The 16,470-nt window shown below is 34.5% G+C and overlaps 2 protein-coding genes across 3 annotated transcripts in view; one reads left to right on the forward strand and one right to left on the reverse strand.

The window, feature by feature from the left end:
- Positions 1-1,283, reverse strand: part of LOC143233258 (lysosomal phospholipase A and acyltransferase-like) — a 30,412-nt gene extending 29,129 nt beyond the window's left edge. The window contains exon 1 of one of the 2 annotated variants that reach the window (XM_076469267.1): positions 115-1,283. In XM_076469267.1, coding sequence (XP_076325382.1) covers positions 115-331 — 217 coding nt within the window. In that variant the 5' untranslated portion in view covers positions 332-1,283. Of the gene's footprint in view, positions 1-75 lie in introns of both variants that reach the window. The other variant, XM_076469266.1, reaches the window with a different exon arrangement.
- Positions 1,284-6,684: 5,401 nt separating this feature from the next.
- On the forward strand, positions 6,685-13,629 carry LOC143233260 (ubiquitin-conjugating enzyme E2 variant 2-like). The gene is made up of 3 exons (XM_076469268.1): positions 6,685-7,301; positions 8,341-8,466; positions 10,997-13,629. Exons 1-3 carry the CDS (start codon positions 7,050-7,052, stop codon positions 11,135-11,137), a joined length of 519 nt encoding a protein of 172 aa, XP_076325383.1. The 5' UTR covers positions 6,685-7,049; the 3' UTR covers positions 11,138-13,629.
- The last annotated feature ends 2,841 nt before the right edge of the window (positions 13,630-16,470 follow it).

Genomic DNA, 16,470 nt, shown 5'->3' on the forward strand with positions numbered 1-16,470 from the left:
TACAGAACCACCTTTTCACCGAGTTCTGTATAGCGTATGTATGATTTTATACCAGTACTGTTAGTGCTAACATACCTAATATAATCGGTGTCACTTTGTTACTGGTTTGCTTACTTTGTCCATATCCAATATAATTTACATCTTCTCGGCGTTTATTTTCCATACAGCTTGAAGTTCCCAAAACAGCAAATATGTTTAAAGTGAAAATCAACATTAATACCTCTATCGAAACTTTCGACAGTCTCATTCTTAGTTGTATTGAGCTGAGCAAGCTCTTCCTCGCACTATAAGTTATAGTGTAATAAAATAAAACGTTTCTTGATCTAAACATCGGTTGGCTTTAAAAATAAAACAGACAATCATAAGTTCTAAGCATACTTAACTACAACAATCTAATACTGCAGGAACGTCAACTGTCACTAACACATGGGGAACAAAAATCATTCATGTTATAATACGATTAGACAGATTACATCGCTGACAGCTAAAGCTTCCAGCAATTAAACCTTCAACTAAACCTGCTTCACACGCACATCACGTGCAACCTCTTAAATAACACGCACATCACGTGCAACCTCTTGAATAACACGCACAGAACTTTGACATCTGTTTATAAAATGCGCCAAGAGGGAGATAACAAAAACTAGGAGTTTGAACAGAGCAGCATAGAATGCAGTTTTATCACATAGTTAAAGCACCTCAAATTTGAAAAACGATCTGATCTGAGAAGAATAAACAGAACCATATTTAGTAAAATAATATAATATATAACCATATAATAAAAAATATTTTTAAAAATGCTAGGAGCTGTGAAAAAACACAGATAGAAATCCGTGATGACGAGAAAACCTACTTGTAGAGAAAAATATATGTGTACAAACGGCTGGTAGGAATAGAGAAAGATATATGTAGAGAAGCGAACAACGTTTCGATCTTCTTTGGTCATCGTCAGGTTGACAAAGAAGAAAATGTAAAAACTACACTGAGAAACACAACACTTATATTATTTATAAAATACAATGTGATAACTGCCACGGCTTCTATAATGGAAAAACAAGCAGAAAAATGGAAGCCAGATTCAAAGAACACAAAAAGTCACCTTCACACGTTTTCGAACACTGCAAATCAAATGAGCACAACATAGCCATAGAAAACACCCAAATACTAAATACAGAAACAAACGCAAAATTAAAGAAGCCTTACTTATACAACAACTCAAGCCCAAAATAAACCAATACAAAGGAACACCTTTATACCTATATTAATAAATATAATCCAACATCTAAGCACGCCCTTTACATTCCTACAGTTAATTACACAACCGCCTTCAAACATATGGTCAGCTATCGGTCAGTTACCTCTTTCTTTCTTTGTGAACCTGACAATGACCGAAGAAGGTCGAAACGTTGTTCACTCCTCTACATACTGCTTTCTCTATCCATACCAGACGTTTTTACATACATACAGATAGAAATCGCTTCCATTCACGTGTTGTTTCAACTGAGTGCCATTTTGTTGATGGTGTAAATGCTAAAATAAACTAATGCCAAAATTGCTATGTAACTGTTGTGAATTTATATGTTCAAACGTTTCTAAAATGTGAAACTACATTGTTTCGTAGATATTTAACTGTTGATAATTTTGCGTTTAACGTTAACATTTAAAATTAATCAAAGTTACTCGTACATAGTGTATATATGTTATCTGTAGTTTATTTCAACTCACTACAGTAATACATGGCCAGGTGGGTTAAAGCAAGAGATTCGTAATCTGAGGGTCGTGGGTTCGAATCTCCGTCGTACCAAACATGCTTGCCTTTTCAGCCATGGGAGTAAAAGAGTAGCCCAAGAAGTGGCAGTGAGTGGTAATGACTAGCTGCCTTCCTTCTAGTCTTATATTACTACTTTAGGGACGTCTAGCGGAGATAGCCTTCGGGTAGCTTTGCGCGAAATTCATAAACAAACAATCAAAAACAAGTAATACATATGACGAAATGTATAATCCTGTAGGCTAAACCAGAATTATTGATACTGGGAGAAAAACAGTGCTCACTTAAAATTACAAACTCCTATGCGTTATTTATAATAACGGTTATTACAAATAATTGTTAATATGCAAAAGTTTTACAAACTATCTTACCTGAAACTGAATATTTTATCGATGGTTCACTGTACTAATATTATTACACTTCGCTGGCTAGCCTCACGCTATTTACAAGTTGACTTTTCTCCGACGAGAACATCTAATATCCAACACGGCATGGCTAAGTGGATAGGGCGCTCGACTCGTAATTTGAAGTTCGCGGGTTCAAATTCCCGTCACACCAAACGTGCTTGCTCTTTCAACCGTGGTGGTGGGGGTATATTGCTATTATCAATCCCACTATTCGTTGGTAAAAGAATAGCCCAATAGTTGGCGATGGGTGGTGGTAACTAGCTGCTTTCTCTTACATTATCTGTTGTTGTTGTTTTTGGAATTTCGCACAAAGCTACTCCAGGGCTATCTGTGCTAGCCGTCCCTAATTTAGCCGTGTAAGACTAGAGGGAAGGCAGCTAGTCATCACCACCCACCGTCAACTCTTGGGCTACTCTTTTACCAACGAATAGTGGGATTGACCGTAACATTATAACGCTCCCACGGCTGGGAGGGCGAGCATGTTTGGCACGACTCGGGCGCGAACCCGCGACCCTCAGATTACGAAGCGCACGCCTTAACGCGCTAGGCCATGCCAGGCCCCCCTTACATTATCTTGCCTTTCTAAGTTAGGGAAAGCTAATGTAGCTTTGCGTGAAAATTCAAAACAAACAAATTGAATCTCCTCGTGAAAATAGCAACTTACGAAGTTAATTCAATGACGTTAAACAATTTGTAATGTTCGAAATCTATAAAAGTTTCTGATTCCGAGGTTTATAGTTACTAACTGTAGCAAACCAACAAAAGTTTAGTGTTTCTCCATGTATCGGTTTATAAACGTTAAGGTGAGGTTCTCGAAAGTTCAATTGGCAATAATGTAAAACATATATTTCACTCGAGAATCGTGTACAAATTTAGGGAACAGGCGAGACTTTCGCAGTATAAATTACCTGAATTTCTGAATATATATTAAACTGAAACAAGTATTGATATTGAAATAAATATTTATTATTGGTATATTCGTTTAAAATAGTTAAAATCTGCTACCCTCAAATTCAGCTCAAACTAATATACAGACCTAGCCTCTGCATCAAAATCTTATTGTAATATACGTTCACAGCTCATATATAAATATACGTGTAGCGACTGTAAGATTACATACATTAGTAAAATAAAACTACTTAAACTCAGCCACTCATCCATTCGTTCACGTTCTGAAACCACTGTTCATAATATGTCATACAAAGATTTTTCTGTCATTACCACACAATTTTCTGACCGCGAACTCCACATTAAAGAAAGTTTACTTATAGCTAAAGACTGCTCGACTCCTAACGACTCAAAAAGTTAATTAGATCTAAAATTATTCTAAATCTTCACACGTAAAACTCATCTGTTTTTCAATATATCTCTAATCTTTTGAATTTTGTGTTGTGACGAATTTACTATCGTACATTTATTTTAATATTGATGTTTGCTTCAGTTACATATATACAGCAGTACCTCGTACAGTGCGGTTTCAATTAGTACGGGATTCACCGCAGTGCGGTTTATAATTTGCCACTAATGATTCAGTTAGTAATGAATGATTCACTATAATGCGGCTATATTTATATACATATAAGTGCTTGGGTCCTTTTTATCATCGCTGACATTTTTCTAAAATTTTCTAGAACGATCTCCACGAATTTGCGTCACTCGCTTGTTCTAGAATCTAGATCTTTCTGCAAGCCTAAACAATGCGCATGCGCATTTTTATACTTTACAGTACAAATCTGAGCATTGCTTGCTTAAAGCGGCAGTTTAAGTTTAGCTTTTTCTTCTTAAGCATGAGTGTATCCTTTTTGCGATATTTTTATAGAGATCTCTTTATTATGAGTGAAAAAAGGAAGTGTGATGATACCGAGCCAAAGAAATGTAAATGGTTGATATTAGAATAGAAACCTGAAATCATCAAATGCCATGAAGAAGGCGCTTCGTTTGCCAAACTCGCACGAGAAAAAAGAATAAATGAATCATCTGTAAGAATGTCTACTATTAATATCGATAGAAGTTTGCAATCAGAATTGAATTCCTTTAAGTCAAATGGAAATTCAAACGAAAGCTATGAGTCTTTTCAACGCCCTTAAAGAAAACAATGAAGGGGCAACTAATGGAACATTTTCTGCAAGTCATGGTTGGTTCTTTTATTTTAAAAAACACTCGGGAATTCATAATGTCCGCATTGTAGGCAAAATTTCAAGTGCAGACAAAGATGCTGCTGAAAATTTTCCTAATGAATTTATAAAAATTATTGAAAACTATGGGTACAAAGATAACCAAATTTTTAATGTTGATCAAAAGGGTTTATTTTGGGGAAAAAAATGCCTTCTAGAACTTTCATATCAGAAAATGAAAATTCTCAGCCAAGTTACAAGGCGTCAAAAGATCGTTTGACACTTTTGTGAGACGGAAATGCATCTGGCAATTTTGAATTAAAATCCATGCTTGTGTATCGTGCGGAAATCTCCCGAACACTTAGTAGATGTGCAAAGAAGACTCTCCTAGTTGTTTGGTGATCAAATAAAAGAGCATTGGTCACGAAAACTTTGGTTGAAGACTGGTTAAAAAGTTATTTTTGTCCAGCCATTGAACGTTACTGTAAAAACAAACAAACTTGGACTTTAAAGCTTTGTTGTTATTAAGTAATGCACCAGGCCATCCAAGGGGACTTTGTGGCTTTAACGAAAATGTCAAAATTCATTTTCTTCCATCCAATACGGCCTGGCATGGGCAGTTGGTTAAGGTACTCGACTCGTAATCTGAGGGTCGCGGGTTCGAATCCCCGACGCACAAAACATGCTCGCCCTTTCAGCCGTTGGAGCGTTATAATGTGATTTTTTTAATTTCGCGCAAACATACACGATCACTATCTGTGCTAGCCATCCCTAATTTAGCAGCGTAAAACTAAAGGGAAAGCAGTTAGTCATCATCATCCACCGCCAACTCTCGGGCTACTCTTTTACCAACGAATAGTGGGATTGATCGACACATTATAACGCCCCCACGGCTGAAAGGGCGAGCATGTTTGGCGCGACGGGGATGCGAACCCGCGACCCTCAGGTTATGAGTCGTACGCCTTAACACGTTTGGCCATGCCGGGCTCTCACAACATTAATGCCCGACGAGTGTTAGAAAATGTCATTCGATGTTACCGAGAGCTCCACGAAGAAAAAAAGAAAAAGAAAATTGTGCAACTTAAATCAAATAGATTTTTCGTTAATCAGTAAATTTTTACAGTTCTCATGTTTTCAAAATAAAATTTTCATTGTTTTAATTTTTTCAAAATAAAGTTTCAGTTAATTTCGTTTTTATTTTATCTAATAACTATTTGTGTTTAATTTTTTCTAACTAATCGGGCTTTTTTTTTTACCATGAAGAAGTTCCTTATAATACCCACTTATCATTATTTTTCCTATTGAAACTACGAGGGCTGTTCAAAAAATACGCGGACTTACGTCATAAAACAAAATGTACTTTATTTAGAAGTTACAGGTCTGGGATTCCTTCAAAGTACTCTCCTCCCCAACGCACACACTTATCCCAACTGTGTTTTCACTTGTTGAAACGTCCTGGTACGCTTCTTTTGTAATGTCCTCCAGCTCCTTCGTCGCATTTGCCTTAATGTCGGGAATCGTCTCAAATCTTCTTCCTTTCAAGGGTCTTTTGAGTTTGGGGAACAAGAAACAATCGCAAGGAGCAAGGTCAGGTGAGTAGGGGGTGGTGGGAAAGAACAGTGATCGAGTGTTTGGCCAAAAACTCACGAGTTCTGAAGCTCAAATTTCGCAGCAGCGGGTTGCATCTTCAATTTTCCGGTCAAAACCTCGTAACAAGATATCCCACACTCTTCAGCAAGCTCCCTGACAGTCAGACGTCGATTTGCCCACACCAGGGTGTTGATTTTGTCGACGTGTGGGTCGTCAGTTGACGTGGAAGGACGTCCAGGACGCTCATCATCTTAAATGGACTGTCGACCATCCTTAAAACGTTCATGCCACTTGAAACATGCCGTACGCTTCATAGCAACATCACCGTAAGCCGTGTTAATCATACCAAAAGTTTCAGTCGCAGATTTTCCAAGTTTAACACAAAATTTCACAGCAAGTCGTTGCCCCTTCAGGTCATTCATTCTGAAATCCGCCAAACGAAAAAATCGCACTTCACTTAAAACCGCGTAGCTAATACACAAATGAAGATATCTGCAATCGGGAAATGGCGTCGTAATCAGCTGATCTGTGCAAACCTAGCGACACCAAGCGGATTCCCCTGGAACCAACTGGAGCCGCGCAATTCAAACAGTCCGCGTATTTTTTGAACAGACCTCGTATTCCACGTTCAGTGCTGATTCAATCAATTCGGTAGTTTTTCCAATGCGTTAACCGCACTGTGCAAGGTATTCCTGTGTGTATGGAAATATATATTTAAAAATGTATCTAATTTATACTGTTAACTGTCTATTGCAAAATTCCCGGCTATTATCTAAATTTGTAGAATATTAATAGAACAGTTCTGTTACTCTTTTATAGAACTGGAAGAAAGAAAATTTATCCCCCAAAACATAAAATATATACACTGCTGGCCAAAATCTTCAGGCCAATGAACAGAATGAAAAAATATGCATTGTTAGACTCAACCACTTATTTGAGTAGAGCTTCGAAAGATGAAAACAAGAAAATGGTAAATAAAAAATAAAAAAACTTTTTTAGCATTCAGTTGGGAAAATGTGAACACTATGAAATTAGCCTAAATACTAGCTGATCAAATGTTTAAGATCATGCTGAAACGAAGCATTAATCGGTAAACACGTAACAAAATTTAGTCATTTTTGTTCAAGCATTAGCTTTATCAACATCTCCTGTGTTACATTGGGTAAAAACATGGCAAAGGCTAAAAGGTTGACAGAGTTTGAACGTGGCAGAATTGTCGAACTCCAAAAGCAAGGTCTTTCTCAACGTGCGATCGCTGGTGAGACTGGGCGTAGTGAAAATGCTGTTGCAAATTTCTTAAAATACCCTGAGGGATACGGAACGAGAATTTCAAGTGCTCAGCCCAAGAAAATTTCGCCGGCGTTGAGCAGGAGGATTCGACGGGTTTTCCGGCAAGACACCAGCCGATCGTCGAACCAGATGGTAAAGACGTAATGAAATTTAATCACTTGTATTCAAGCATTAGCGTTGTCAACATCTCCCACTGGAGAATAAGATACCCTATGAACCATTCATTTCGTTAAATAGTCATCTGTCTATATCTAGACTTAGGTAGTATGTCTAATAATATTTACTTATGATGTAGTGTTGTGCTTGGCAAACAAATGTGTATTTCAATGTTTAGTAGTGGTGAAACAGTTTTTAACATACTGTTTTGAAATTACAGATGTGCTAATCTCTAGATTACCAGATTACTTGAGTAAGTTTTATAGTTTTATTTTGGAACTACATTTGATAAAAGAATATCCTTTAATTTTTCCATTTCTTATTGGAAAATTTTTTATTTGGAAATGTGGGAACCCTGTAATAAACAAACTGATAGGATTAGTAATGTGGAGGTATGAGAAAGGAAATGCAGTTTTAGTTGAATAATTGCCTGATTAAAATTGAATTTCACACAAAGCTACACAAGGGCTATCTACACTAGCCATCCCTAGTTCAGCAGTGTAAGAATAGAGGAAAGGCAACTAGTCATCATACCAACTACCAATGCTTGGGCTACTTTTTTACAAATGAATTTTGGGATTGACCATCACGTTGTAATGCTCCAACAGCTGAAAGGGCAAGCATGTTTAGTGAGACAGGGATTTAAACCTGTGACTCTCAGGTTACGAGTCGAACACCTTAACCCATCTGGCCATGCTGGGCCAAATCAAAGGTGATACATGCTCTGCAACGTGAAAGGGACATTTGAGAGTTTTTAGTCACATGTTGTTGAAAGTATGAGTTCAAACTCAATGAAGAAAAGTTTTAAGTATTTTAAAGGTAATTTACTCCTTGATAAATGTTTAATTTAAAAAATGTAAAACTTTTATTTAAGTTATGGGACAACACATTTCTGTGACTTGTATGAAAGAGATGCTTTGTTGTGAACTTTCTTCTTTTATTTGATTACTTTTTGTGTTACACATACAGTATATGACATGTATTTCTCACACAGCAGTTTGATTTTGTTTTTTAGACTCCATATGAAAATAGAATTTATAGTTTAAAGATAGTTTGTGGATCCAGTTATCCGGAAGAACCACCAGTCTGTAGATTTCTTACCAAAATCAAGATGACTGGAGTCAGTGATGTAACTGGTTTGGTAAGTTATCTGTCATGCAGTAATTCTGTATGCAGCAGTAGTTTTCATTCAGTAAAAGCCAGTCATCCATGAATTCCATTTATTCATTGAAACTTCAAGGCTGTAAGTTCAAGTCATAATGAAACTACAGAATCTGTAATTTGTTTGTATTAGATGATACCTGGTGTGAATGTTTCTGAACAGAAATCCATATTTTTTTTATTCAAAAAGGCCATACTTAGTAATTATTTGCTCAGCTTAAACTACATGTATTCTTTCATCACTAACAACAAGAGGATTAAGTTATATGTAATTTAGTGAATGATATTGTTACCAGGAAACATAAAATGAAAGAAAATAATATAAAACAAAATGGGTAAAAAACTACTTTCACCAATAAATAGTGTGTAGTATTTAAATATAACCTACAGATAAAAAATATAAACAAGTATAAATTTAACTCAAAAAGGAGATGTACAATTTTCTGTTAAATTTGGGAATTAGAAGATAATAACAGTGTAGTGTTATGCCTATAGTTTAAAGAAAATTACGAAGTACAATTTTTTTGAAGGAAAGTTTTTGGAGATCTTAGTTGTGAATAATAAGAAAAGGGTTTGTGATTAAATCTAGCTTTTTGTGACCTTTTCAAAATGCTGGTTTGTAATACATAGAACAAACAGTTTGCTGGGACCTTTCATGATAAATTAAAAGGAAAAAAATATTATTTTCTTCATAGGTTATGCAGGGTTCTGTTAACGTTGTAGATAGCCTGGTAACTTTATAACAATAAACACCAAAGAACTGACCAACCCTATTTTGCTCTGTTTAACATGTGTATGTAAAAGCACTAAAGAATTGTTACAGTGAATATTTTAATCAATTTTCTTGAGCGGAGCACTTGAAATTCTCCTTCCGTATCCCTCAGGGTTTTTTAAGAAATTTGCAACAGCATTTGTACTATACCCAGTCTCACCAGCGATGAGACCTTGCTTTTGCAGCTCGACAATTCTGCCACATTCAAACTCTGTCAACTTTTTAGACTTTGCCATGTTTTTACCCAATGTAACACAGGAGATGTCAGTGGGAGATGTTGACAATGTTAATGCTTGAACACAAATGACTAAATTTTATTATGTGTTTACCAATTAATGCATTGTTTCAGTATGATCTGAAACATTTGATCAGCTAGTATTTAGGCTAATTTCATAGTGTTCACATTTTCCCCATTGAATGCTAAAACAGTTTTTTATTTTTATTTACCCTTTTCTTATTTTCATCTTTCAAAGCACTACTCACAAAAGTGGTTGAGTCTAACAATGCAAAATGCATATTTATTCCTTATGTTCATTGGCTTTAAGATTTTGGCCAGCAGTTGTCACTGTAAGACACCTATCTAGAAATTTGCCAGTGTAAGACACCTATCAGACATTTGCCAGTGTAAGACCTATCAGACATTTGCCAGTGTAAGACCTATCAGACATATCCCAGTGTAAACCTATCAGACATCTGCCAGTGTGTGAAACCTATCAGACATCTGCCAGTGTGTGAAACCTATCAGACATCTGCCAGTGTGTGAAACCTATCAGACATTTGCTAATGTAAGACACCTCTATAGATGTTTACCAGCGTAAAACTTTACAATTACAAGATTGTGTAGATCCATCATCATAGTAGTAATTTTTCAAAATTATGCCATTGTTTAGCATCATGAATACCTTTTATTACAAGCATGATGTTTTTAGACTAAAGTAACATTATATATATTTCATGATTTTCTAGATCATTAAAAATTTTATATGGAAATAAACTTCTTCTTTTTTTTTGCATTATTTATTTCTAAGTAACCTAAATAACTTCAGATAGAAACTTTTGGTTGTAATTTTCTGTGTTATATCATTATCCAAAGAAAGTGGTCAAGTCATAACTTTTAATTTATTATGAAAACATGGATTAGGCAGACTTGTACATTGTATTTGTTGTAATGTATTTCTTTTATGTCTTCCAGTTCATTTATTTTAAATGTCTAGTCATTTTGTTGTTATGTTTAATACAAGTAGGGGAATCTTTAGTTTGTTTGTAAGAATTTCCACTGGAGTAATTGCTACATAAATTGTGCAAGTAGATTTTTTTTTGTACTAGAACTTGGGAGTTTCGTAACATATTAACCTTTGACTTTTAGTTGTTTAATCTTGCCTTTGTATAAATTATTTTGGATGTTTTAATGTTTTAAGATGTATTTTGTAATCAGTGGACAATGCTTTAAGAATTACTCTAATTTGAATACCAGATCAATGCAGGTGAATATAAAAATTGTCATTATACGATAGTGTTAACAAAGATTAACCAGTTGGTTCTAGCAATGAGCTGAGTTTGTTAAGATGTGTTTCACTTTATGAAGTTATAAAAAGTTTGTAAGGTAGAAATTGAATTAAAAATTCCAGTTGGTATCTCATAGCTCATATTCTGTACAATCTAAAACAGGAGAAAAGTTTATAAAAACAACTAATTTCAGTGACACCATTCAGTGAATGCTTTTTTCCTTGTTTTGTAGATTGAGAGAAAAATGATACCTGTATTAAACCATTGGCAGAGAACTTACTCAATCAAGACAATATTACATGAACTTCGTAGAGCAATGACTTTACGAGATAATCAGAGATTGGCTCAACCACCAGAGACTTCAACATTTTAACATGAAGGATGTGAAAGACTTTTGCAATGTGAAATGTCAATTTTGTTTGCACCAAGGCTCAGTAGAATGATGCTGTAGCTTCAGAAAAAGGAAGCTTTAACATGTTAACAAAAATTGGCTGGAAAGTGCTTAACTACCTCTATTTTTTGCAGGTTATATTATTATGTTTTGTTATTGAGGACAACTTAATGATTTAAATTAAAGCCATGGGTAAAATTGTTTTTTAATTATTTGCAATATTGGCACTACATGGAGTGGGCTTACATCACATTACAAGAAGAAAATGTTTCTTTCCTCATGAAAAAGGATATAATATACCTAGTATAACAAGAAGAGGGTGTGATATTATTTTATATTACAAAAAGAAATTGGATGTATCTGATATCACATAAAGACTTCTGTCATTTTGCAAGGAGATAGGAAGGGTTTATCTGATATTTCAAGAGGAAATAAAGATAACTTATTTAAGTGTACAAGGAGTAGAAGGGAATTTATATGTTATCTCACCAAACTACAGAAGGTTGCAAGTAAAGAGATTAGGGATTATCTAGTGTTAAAGGAGAAAGAGGGATGCTTGGCTATACTAATGTAGAGAAAGGTTTTATTATACTGCAAACACTTGCAGGTTGCCTGATATTGCCAAAAATAATTTTATTTTACATTTTTTGTGCAGTGAGAAGATGGGTGAATTGTGTGCTGTTACAAAAAAAAAAGGTGTGTGATTTTGTAGAGGCGACTCATGTCATGAAAGGATTGTGGAATTTTCTGGTATTAAAAAAGAAAGAAGTTTGATTACAGAAGTAAAGTGATATGTTTTGTTGTGCTATAAAGAAATGGAAGGAACATTTGGGAAGATATGTTCAACCTTACAAGCATAGAGAGAGGTTTTTCTTATACTTTAAAAAAGTTAGAAGAACTGATGTGTGCTATGAGAAATTAGGTTTGTCTCTGTTAGAAAAAGCTGAGAAGTAGCTTTTCTTTTACTCTCAGGTGATGATGTATATGTTTGATGTTAGATGAAAAGTGGGATAAATTGACAGATGCCACTTTTGGAAAGGTAATTTCAGTTGGAGAGTTGTATTTTTTAAAACAAATAATAATTGAATTAATATTAGGAGTATGTTCAAACTAAATTACTATACAGGCAGTTTTTAAATTTTGTTGGATTTTTTTTCTTTTGAAAATATTTGAACAAACACAGAATATCCTGATAGATTTTTAAGTCTTGTTGCCAGAAGTGTAAATGTGTAACAACTTATTGTTTTTGTCATATGGAATAAGTATTAGCATGAATGATTGCCACCACCTGTGTTTAGTAATTCATGAACTTGTAATAAAATGTTACAAAATAGATTTTTACACAGTACTCAGTATGTATTTTGTGAAGCTATATGTCTTTTACTTCTAGTTTATAGTATGAGAAGAACTTTAACTGTGAAATATTAATGCTTTTGAAATGATGGTGACTAAGTGTTTCAAGAGATTCAATCTTTCTCTACCTTTGTAAAATATATGTTTCGTTTAAGGCAGCATTTCCCTCCCTCAAGACACTGTGATTACTGCTACAGCACATCCAGTGAAATGTGAATAGAGCCATTCACAAAACAAACTCAAACAGAGGACAAGGGTAATCAAAATTATTGTAATTTATTGTAAGTTTAATTTATGTGGATATCGAATAATTGAACATTTTACACCATTTCACTTGTGACACACACACACACAGTTATGTACTGTTGCACATCCTTTGGGAAACATAGGAAGTACAGTCAGAAATATTAACATTTAGTCACACAGTTACCAAGAAGACTAATTTTAAAGATGAATATTCCTATTATTCAAAAACACCTGACCCACTATTTGTTTTTCTAAGATGTACACACTATATTCACAAGAACACAGTTTTGTCCTCACTCTTCACATATCTTACAATATATAAATGTTATAGTTACTTACTGGTTTTCTTAATCTTAGTTTGGAACCCAACTGAATAGTTTTGCAAATGTCACTTTAGTATGTATTTACACAAGTTTTATTGTAAAATATTCTTTAAAATATTTCAACAAGTAAATTTTCATGAGGACATTTATCTTCAGAAATGTTTGAAAACTAACCTTGTTTGTAACTGGAAACATTTCTATTTAGAGAATAATAAAAAACAAATCCTTCGATATCTTGTATTTTGATAAATGTTTATGCAAGATTTAGCTTTCCTGCAGATGAGAGCTGTACTCTCTGTTAGCTGCATTAATTGTTCAATATTGAGGAACGTTTTCTGACTTTGGTAATAAGATTCCATACGAAGTTAATTTTATGATTATTAACAAAACTGTGTATATAATTTTAACTTAATAGCTGTTATTAAAAGCCAGACTGATTAACTCTTATCTTTGCCTAACAGTGTGTTTAGTGTTAATATAACAGGCTCTCTTAATGTAGAAAATGTATGCTTATCAGTAAAGAAAGGTAATAGAGATTGAATATTACTGACCACATTGTTTCTTGTGTCACTATAATTAGTAAATTTATGAAAACCTGCACACAAAAGTCATTTAAATTTTGAAGCTACCGAAATTATTATAAATATTCTTGCAAAAATCGTTTAGCTCTCATTTTACATAAATTAATAATTACAGTTGCATGCTTCGATGCATGTATATACAACAGTTTTAATTATCAGTAATTTTAACTTAATAATTTCCATTGCAAGTGTGGTATTCCTGGTAAAAAGGGTTTCACAACAGAGCTCTCAGTTAGGCCTGCTAATTGGAGTTTCAGGGAATACCACTCTATGGAGTTTAAAGAGCTCTCCAAAGTCCAACTGGAATCTTCTTGAAAAAAAGCTTCAGCATTGATAATGCACAAGTACAAAAAGGGCGAATGTTTAATGCTGTGTCTCAGAGTGATAAGAGTGAAATGAATACTTCATTAGAAAACTTATCAATCCGAAGTGCCCCACAATTACAAGTGAAATTATACACTAATCTTAAAAGTGATGCCCCAAGTTACTGTTAAATATAAAAACGTTTAACAAAACTACGTCTGCTATGAGAAAACAATACGCTTAAACGTAATTTAAAACCAGGCTTGCTTATGTCACCGTTACTCAAATAAATTAAAACTAATCTTACATTTCCAGTATCGTATCCAAAGTTAAAATGCTACAACCACAGTTTTCACAATACTGCGGTTAAAGACCTAAAGTTATGCACAACTGTAGATGAGCATAAAAGGGTAGTGTGAATAGTGTGCTTAAACAGATCACTTACCCCAAGTGGGCAGGAGTTTGCATTTTTTGAAGCTAGAATAGATTAGAGGAAAGAGACTATATTTGTCACAAGCCACCATCAGTGATCGTTACAACCCTGTCTTGTGCTTGACTCGTAAACATGCTTGCCTTTTCAGCCATGAAGGCGTTGTAAAGTTATGCCCGATTCCACTATTGGTTGGCAAAAGAGAAGTCTAAGAGTTGGCAGTTGGTGGTGATTACTAGCTGCCTTCCCTCTAGCCTTTCACTGCTAAATTAGGGACGGCTAGCACAGATAGCTCTCGAGTAGCTTTGTGCGAATTTCAAAAACAAACAAACAAACTTGACCCTTATCCAGCTATTCAACAGGAAATATAATTATTTCTGGACTTTACGTCCTATATTCCTTATAAAAATGGACGAATCCATGTCTTACATTTTTTTTTCAAAAAATTGTGGTCTGTTTATTTAAACTGAGAAATAACTTGGAAGAAACATGTTGAAGACATTTTGTTGGCCAACTGTGGGTTGTATTTTATGAAGATCAACTAGTGACTTGCATTTTAACAACTTATTTGTTTAACCTCAGCGAACGCTGCCAACGTCAGGCTAAAAATTTTAATTTATCCATCGGATGGTGATAGTGTTCGATAACATTTAAGTTTCCTTAACTAGAAACTAATCCAAACCAGTGTATATACACATTATAAGGTATAGTGATAATTATTAGGATATGAAAATAATCCGGGCTGAATACACAAACATTTATTTGTTTAAAGAGTAAATAGTGTTTTATTGGTAACACTTCAAATTAAAGCTACATTATTTCATGAAAATACGTTTTAAACAGTATTAACCCTTAAACTGCGGCCATCGTCAGTTGATGATTTTGTGCTTGGTACAGCTATCATAAATTGATGATACAAGCTAAAAACAGTTGGCAACCTCCTCACCCCGTAGTGACCGTTCCCATTCAAAGTGTTGCTACTGAGTCAATTTTTCAGTATAAGTCGCGGAGCAGAAAAGGAAGGGGGCGTCGTCTGAGGAAATGAAGCGAAAACGGTTTTCATCAAAAGACAAAACTGAAGTATTAGCACGTGATAATTATTCCAATGAAGAATAAAACTTTTTAGAGTTTTCAACATCGTCAATTTCAGTTCTTTCAAACTCAACGTGATTTAGAAAGTGAATCGGAATCCATTGGTTTCTAATGGGTAAGGTGTCACAATTTTGACTCTTTTAATAGTAGAAACGCTGAACTCAGATAAATTTAGGCTCACTGATGAATCTAAAGAATATGAACTTTGTATTGTCATATTTATTCAAAGTATAATGAGTCATATTGCCCAAGAAACAAACAGATATGAGTTTTTTAAATCCTTGAATTCAGAAGAAAGTGACATTCCCCCTACTTCACAAAGTAAGAAATGGAAAGATACAACTATTGAGGAAATGTGCACTTTTTTGCTTTGGTCATGCTTGTGCCACATATAAAAAAGCATGTTTTGGCTGATTACTGAAAAAATGATCCCCTAATAAGAACTCCACTTTTTCCAAAATGCATTACTCGAGATCGATTTAGGAGATTCTTAGGTATTTGCACTTTGCAAATAACGAAGAACGGAATGCAAACGATCGATTATGGAAAGTCCGACAAGTGTTTATGATGATGAAGAATAAAACGGAGGAACCTTTTTTTCAGTTTCGAAAAGTAGTTAGCGATAAATATTTGATTATTTTCCAGGATCGGATTGTTTTCATGCAATACATTTTGAGCAAGCACCATAGATTTGGAATAAAGTTCTTTGTATTATGTGATTGTGAGACAGGAGCTGTAATGTATATGATTGTCCCTTTGCAAGTGATTAAAATGTCCCCAAAGATCCCCGATTAGGAGTTTCAGGATCAGTTGTCAAGCAATTGATGAAATACATCCTTGGAAAAGGTCAAATACTACATACTGATAATTATTATACATGTCCGGAATTATGCAACTTTCTCTTTGAAAATAAGACTGGTTTTGTGGAACAGTTAGAACTAATCGAAAGAACATGCCTATTTTTGCACCTCTGAGGAAGGGAGATGT

The sequence above is a fragment of the Tachypleus tridentatus genome, chromosome 12, assembly GCF_004210375.1.
Source record: "Tachypleus tridentatus isolate NWPU-2018 chromosome 12, ASM421037v1, whole genome shotgun sequence".
Lineage (NCBI taxonomy): Eukaryota > Metazoa > Arthropoda > Merostomata > Xiphosura > Limulidae > Tachypleus > Tachypleus tridentatus.

What these genes read in the sequence shown, in the direction of transcription:
- LOC143233260 (XM_076469268.1), top strand. Translation starts at nt 7,050, where the DNA reads ATGGCAAAGGCTAAAAGGTTGACAGAGTTTGAACGTGGCAGAATTGTC. An exon ending in GCCGATCGTCGAACCAGATG is followed by an intron (nt 7,302 to 8,340) that starts GTAAAGACGTAA and finishes TTTGTTTTTTAG; the next exon opens with ACTCCATATGAAAATAGAAT. An exon ending in TCAGTGATGTAACTGGTTTG is followed by an intron (nt 8,467 to 10,996) that starts GTAAGTTATCTG and finishes CTTGTTTTGTAG; the next exon opens with ATTGAGAGAAAAATGATACC.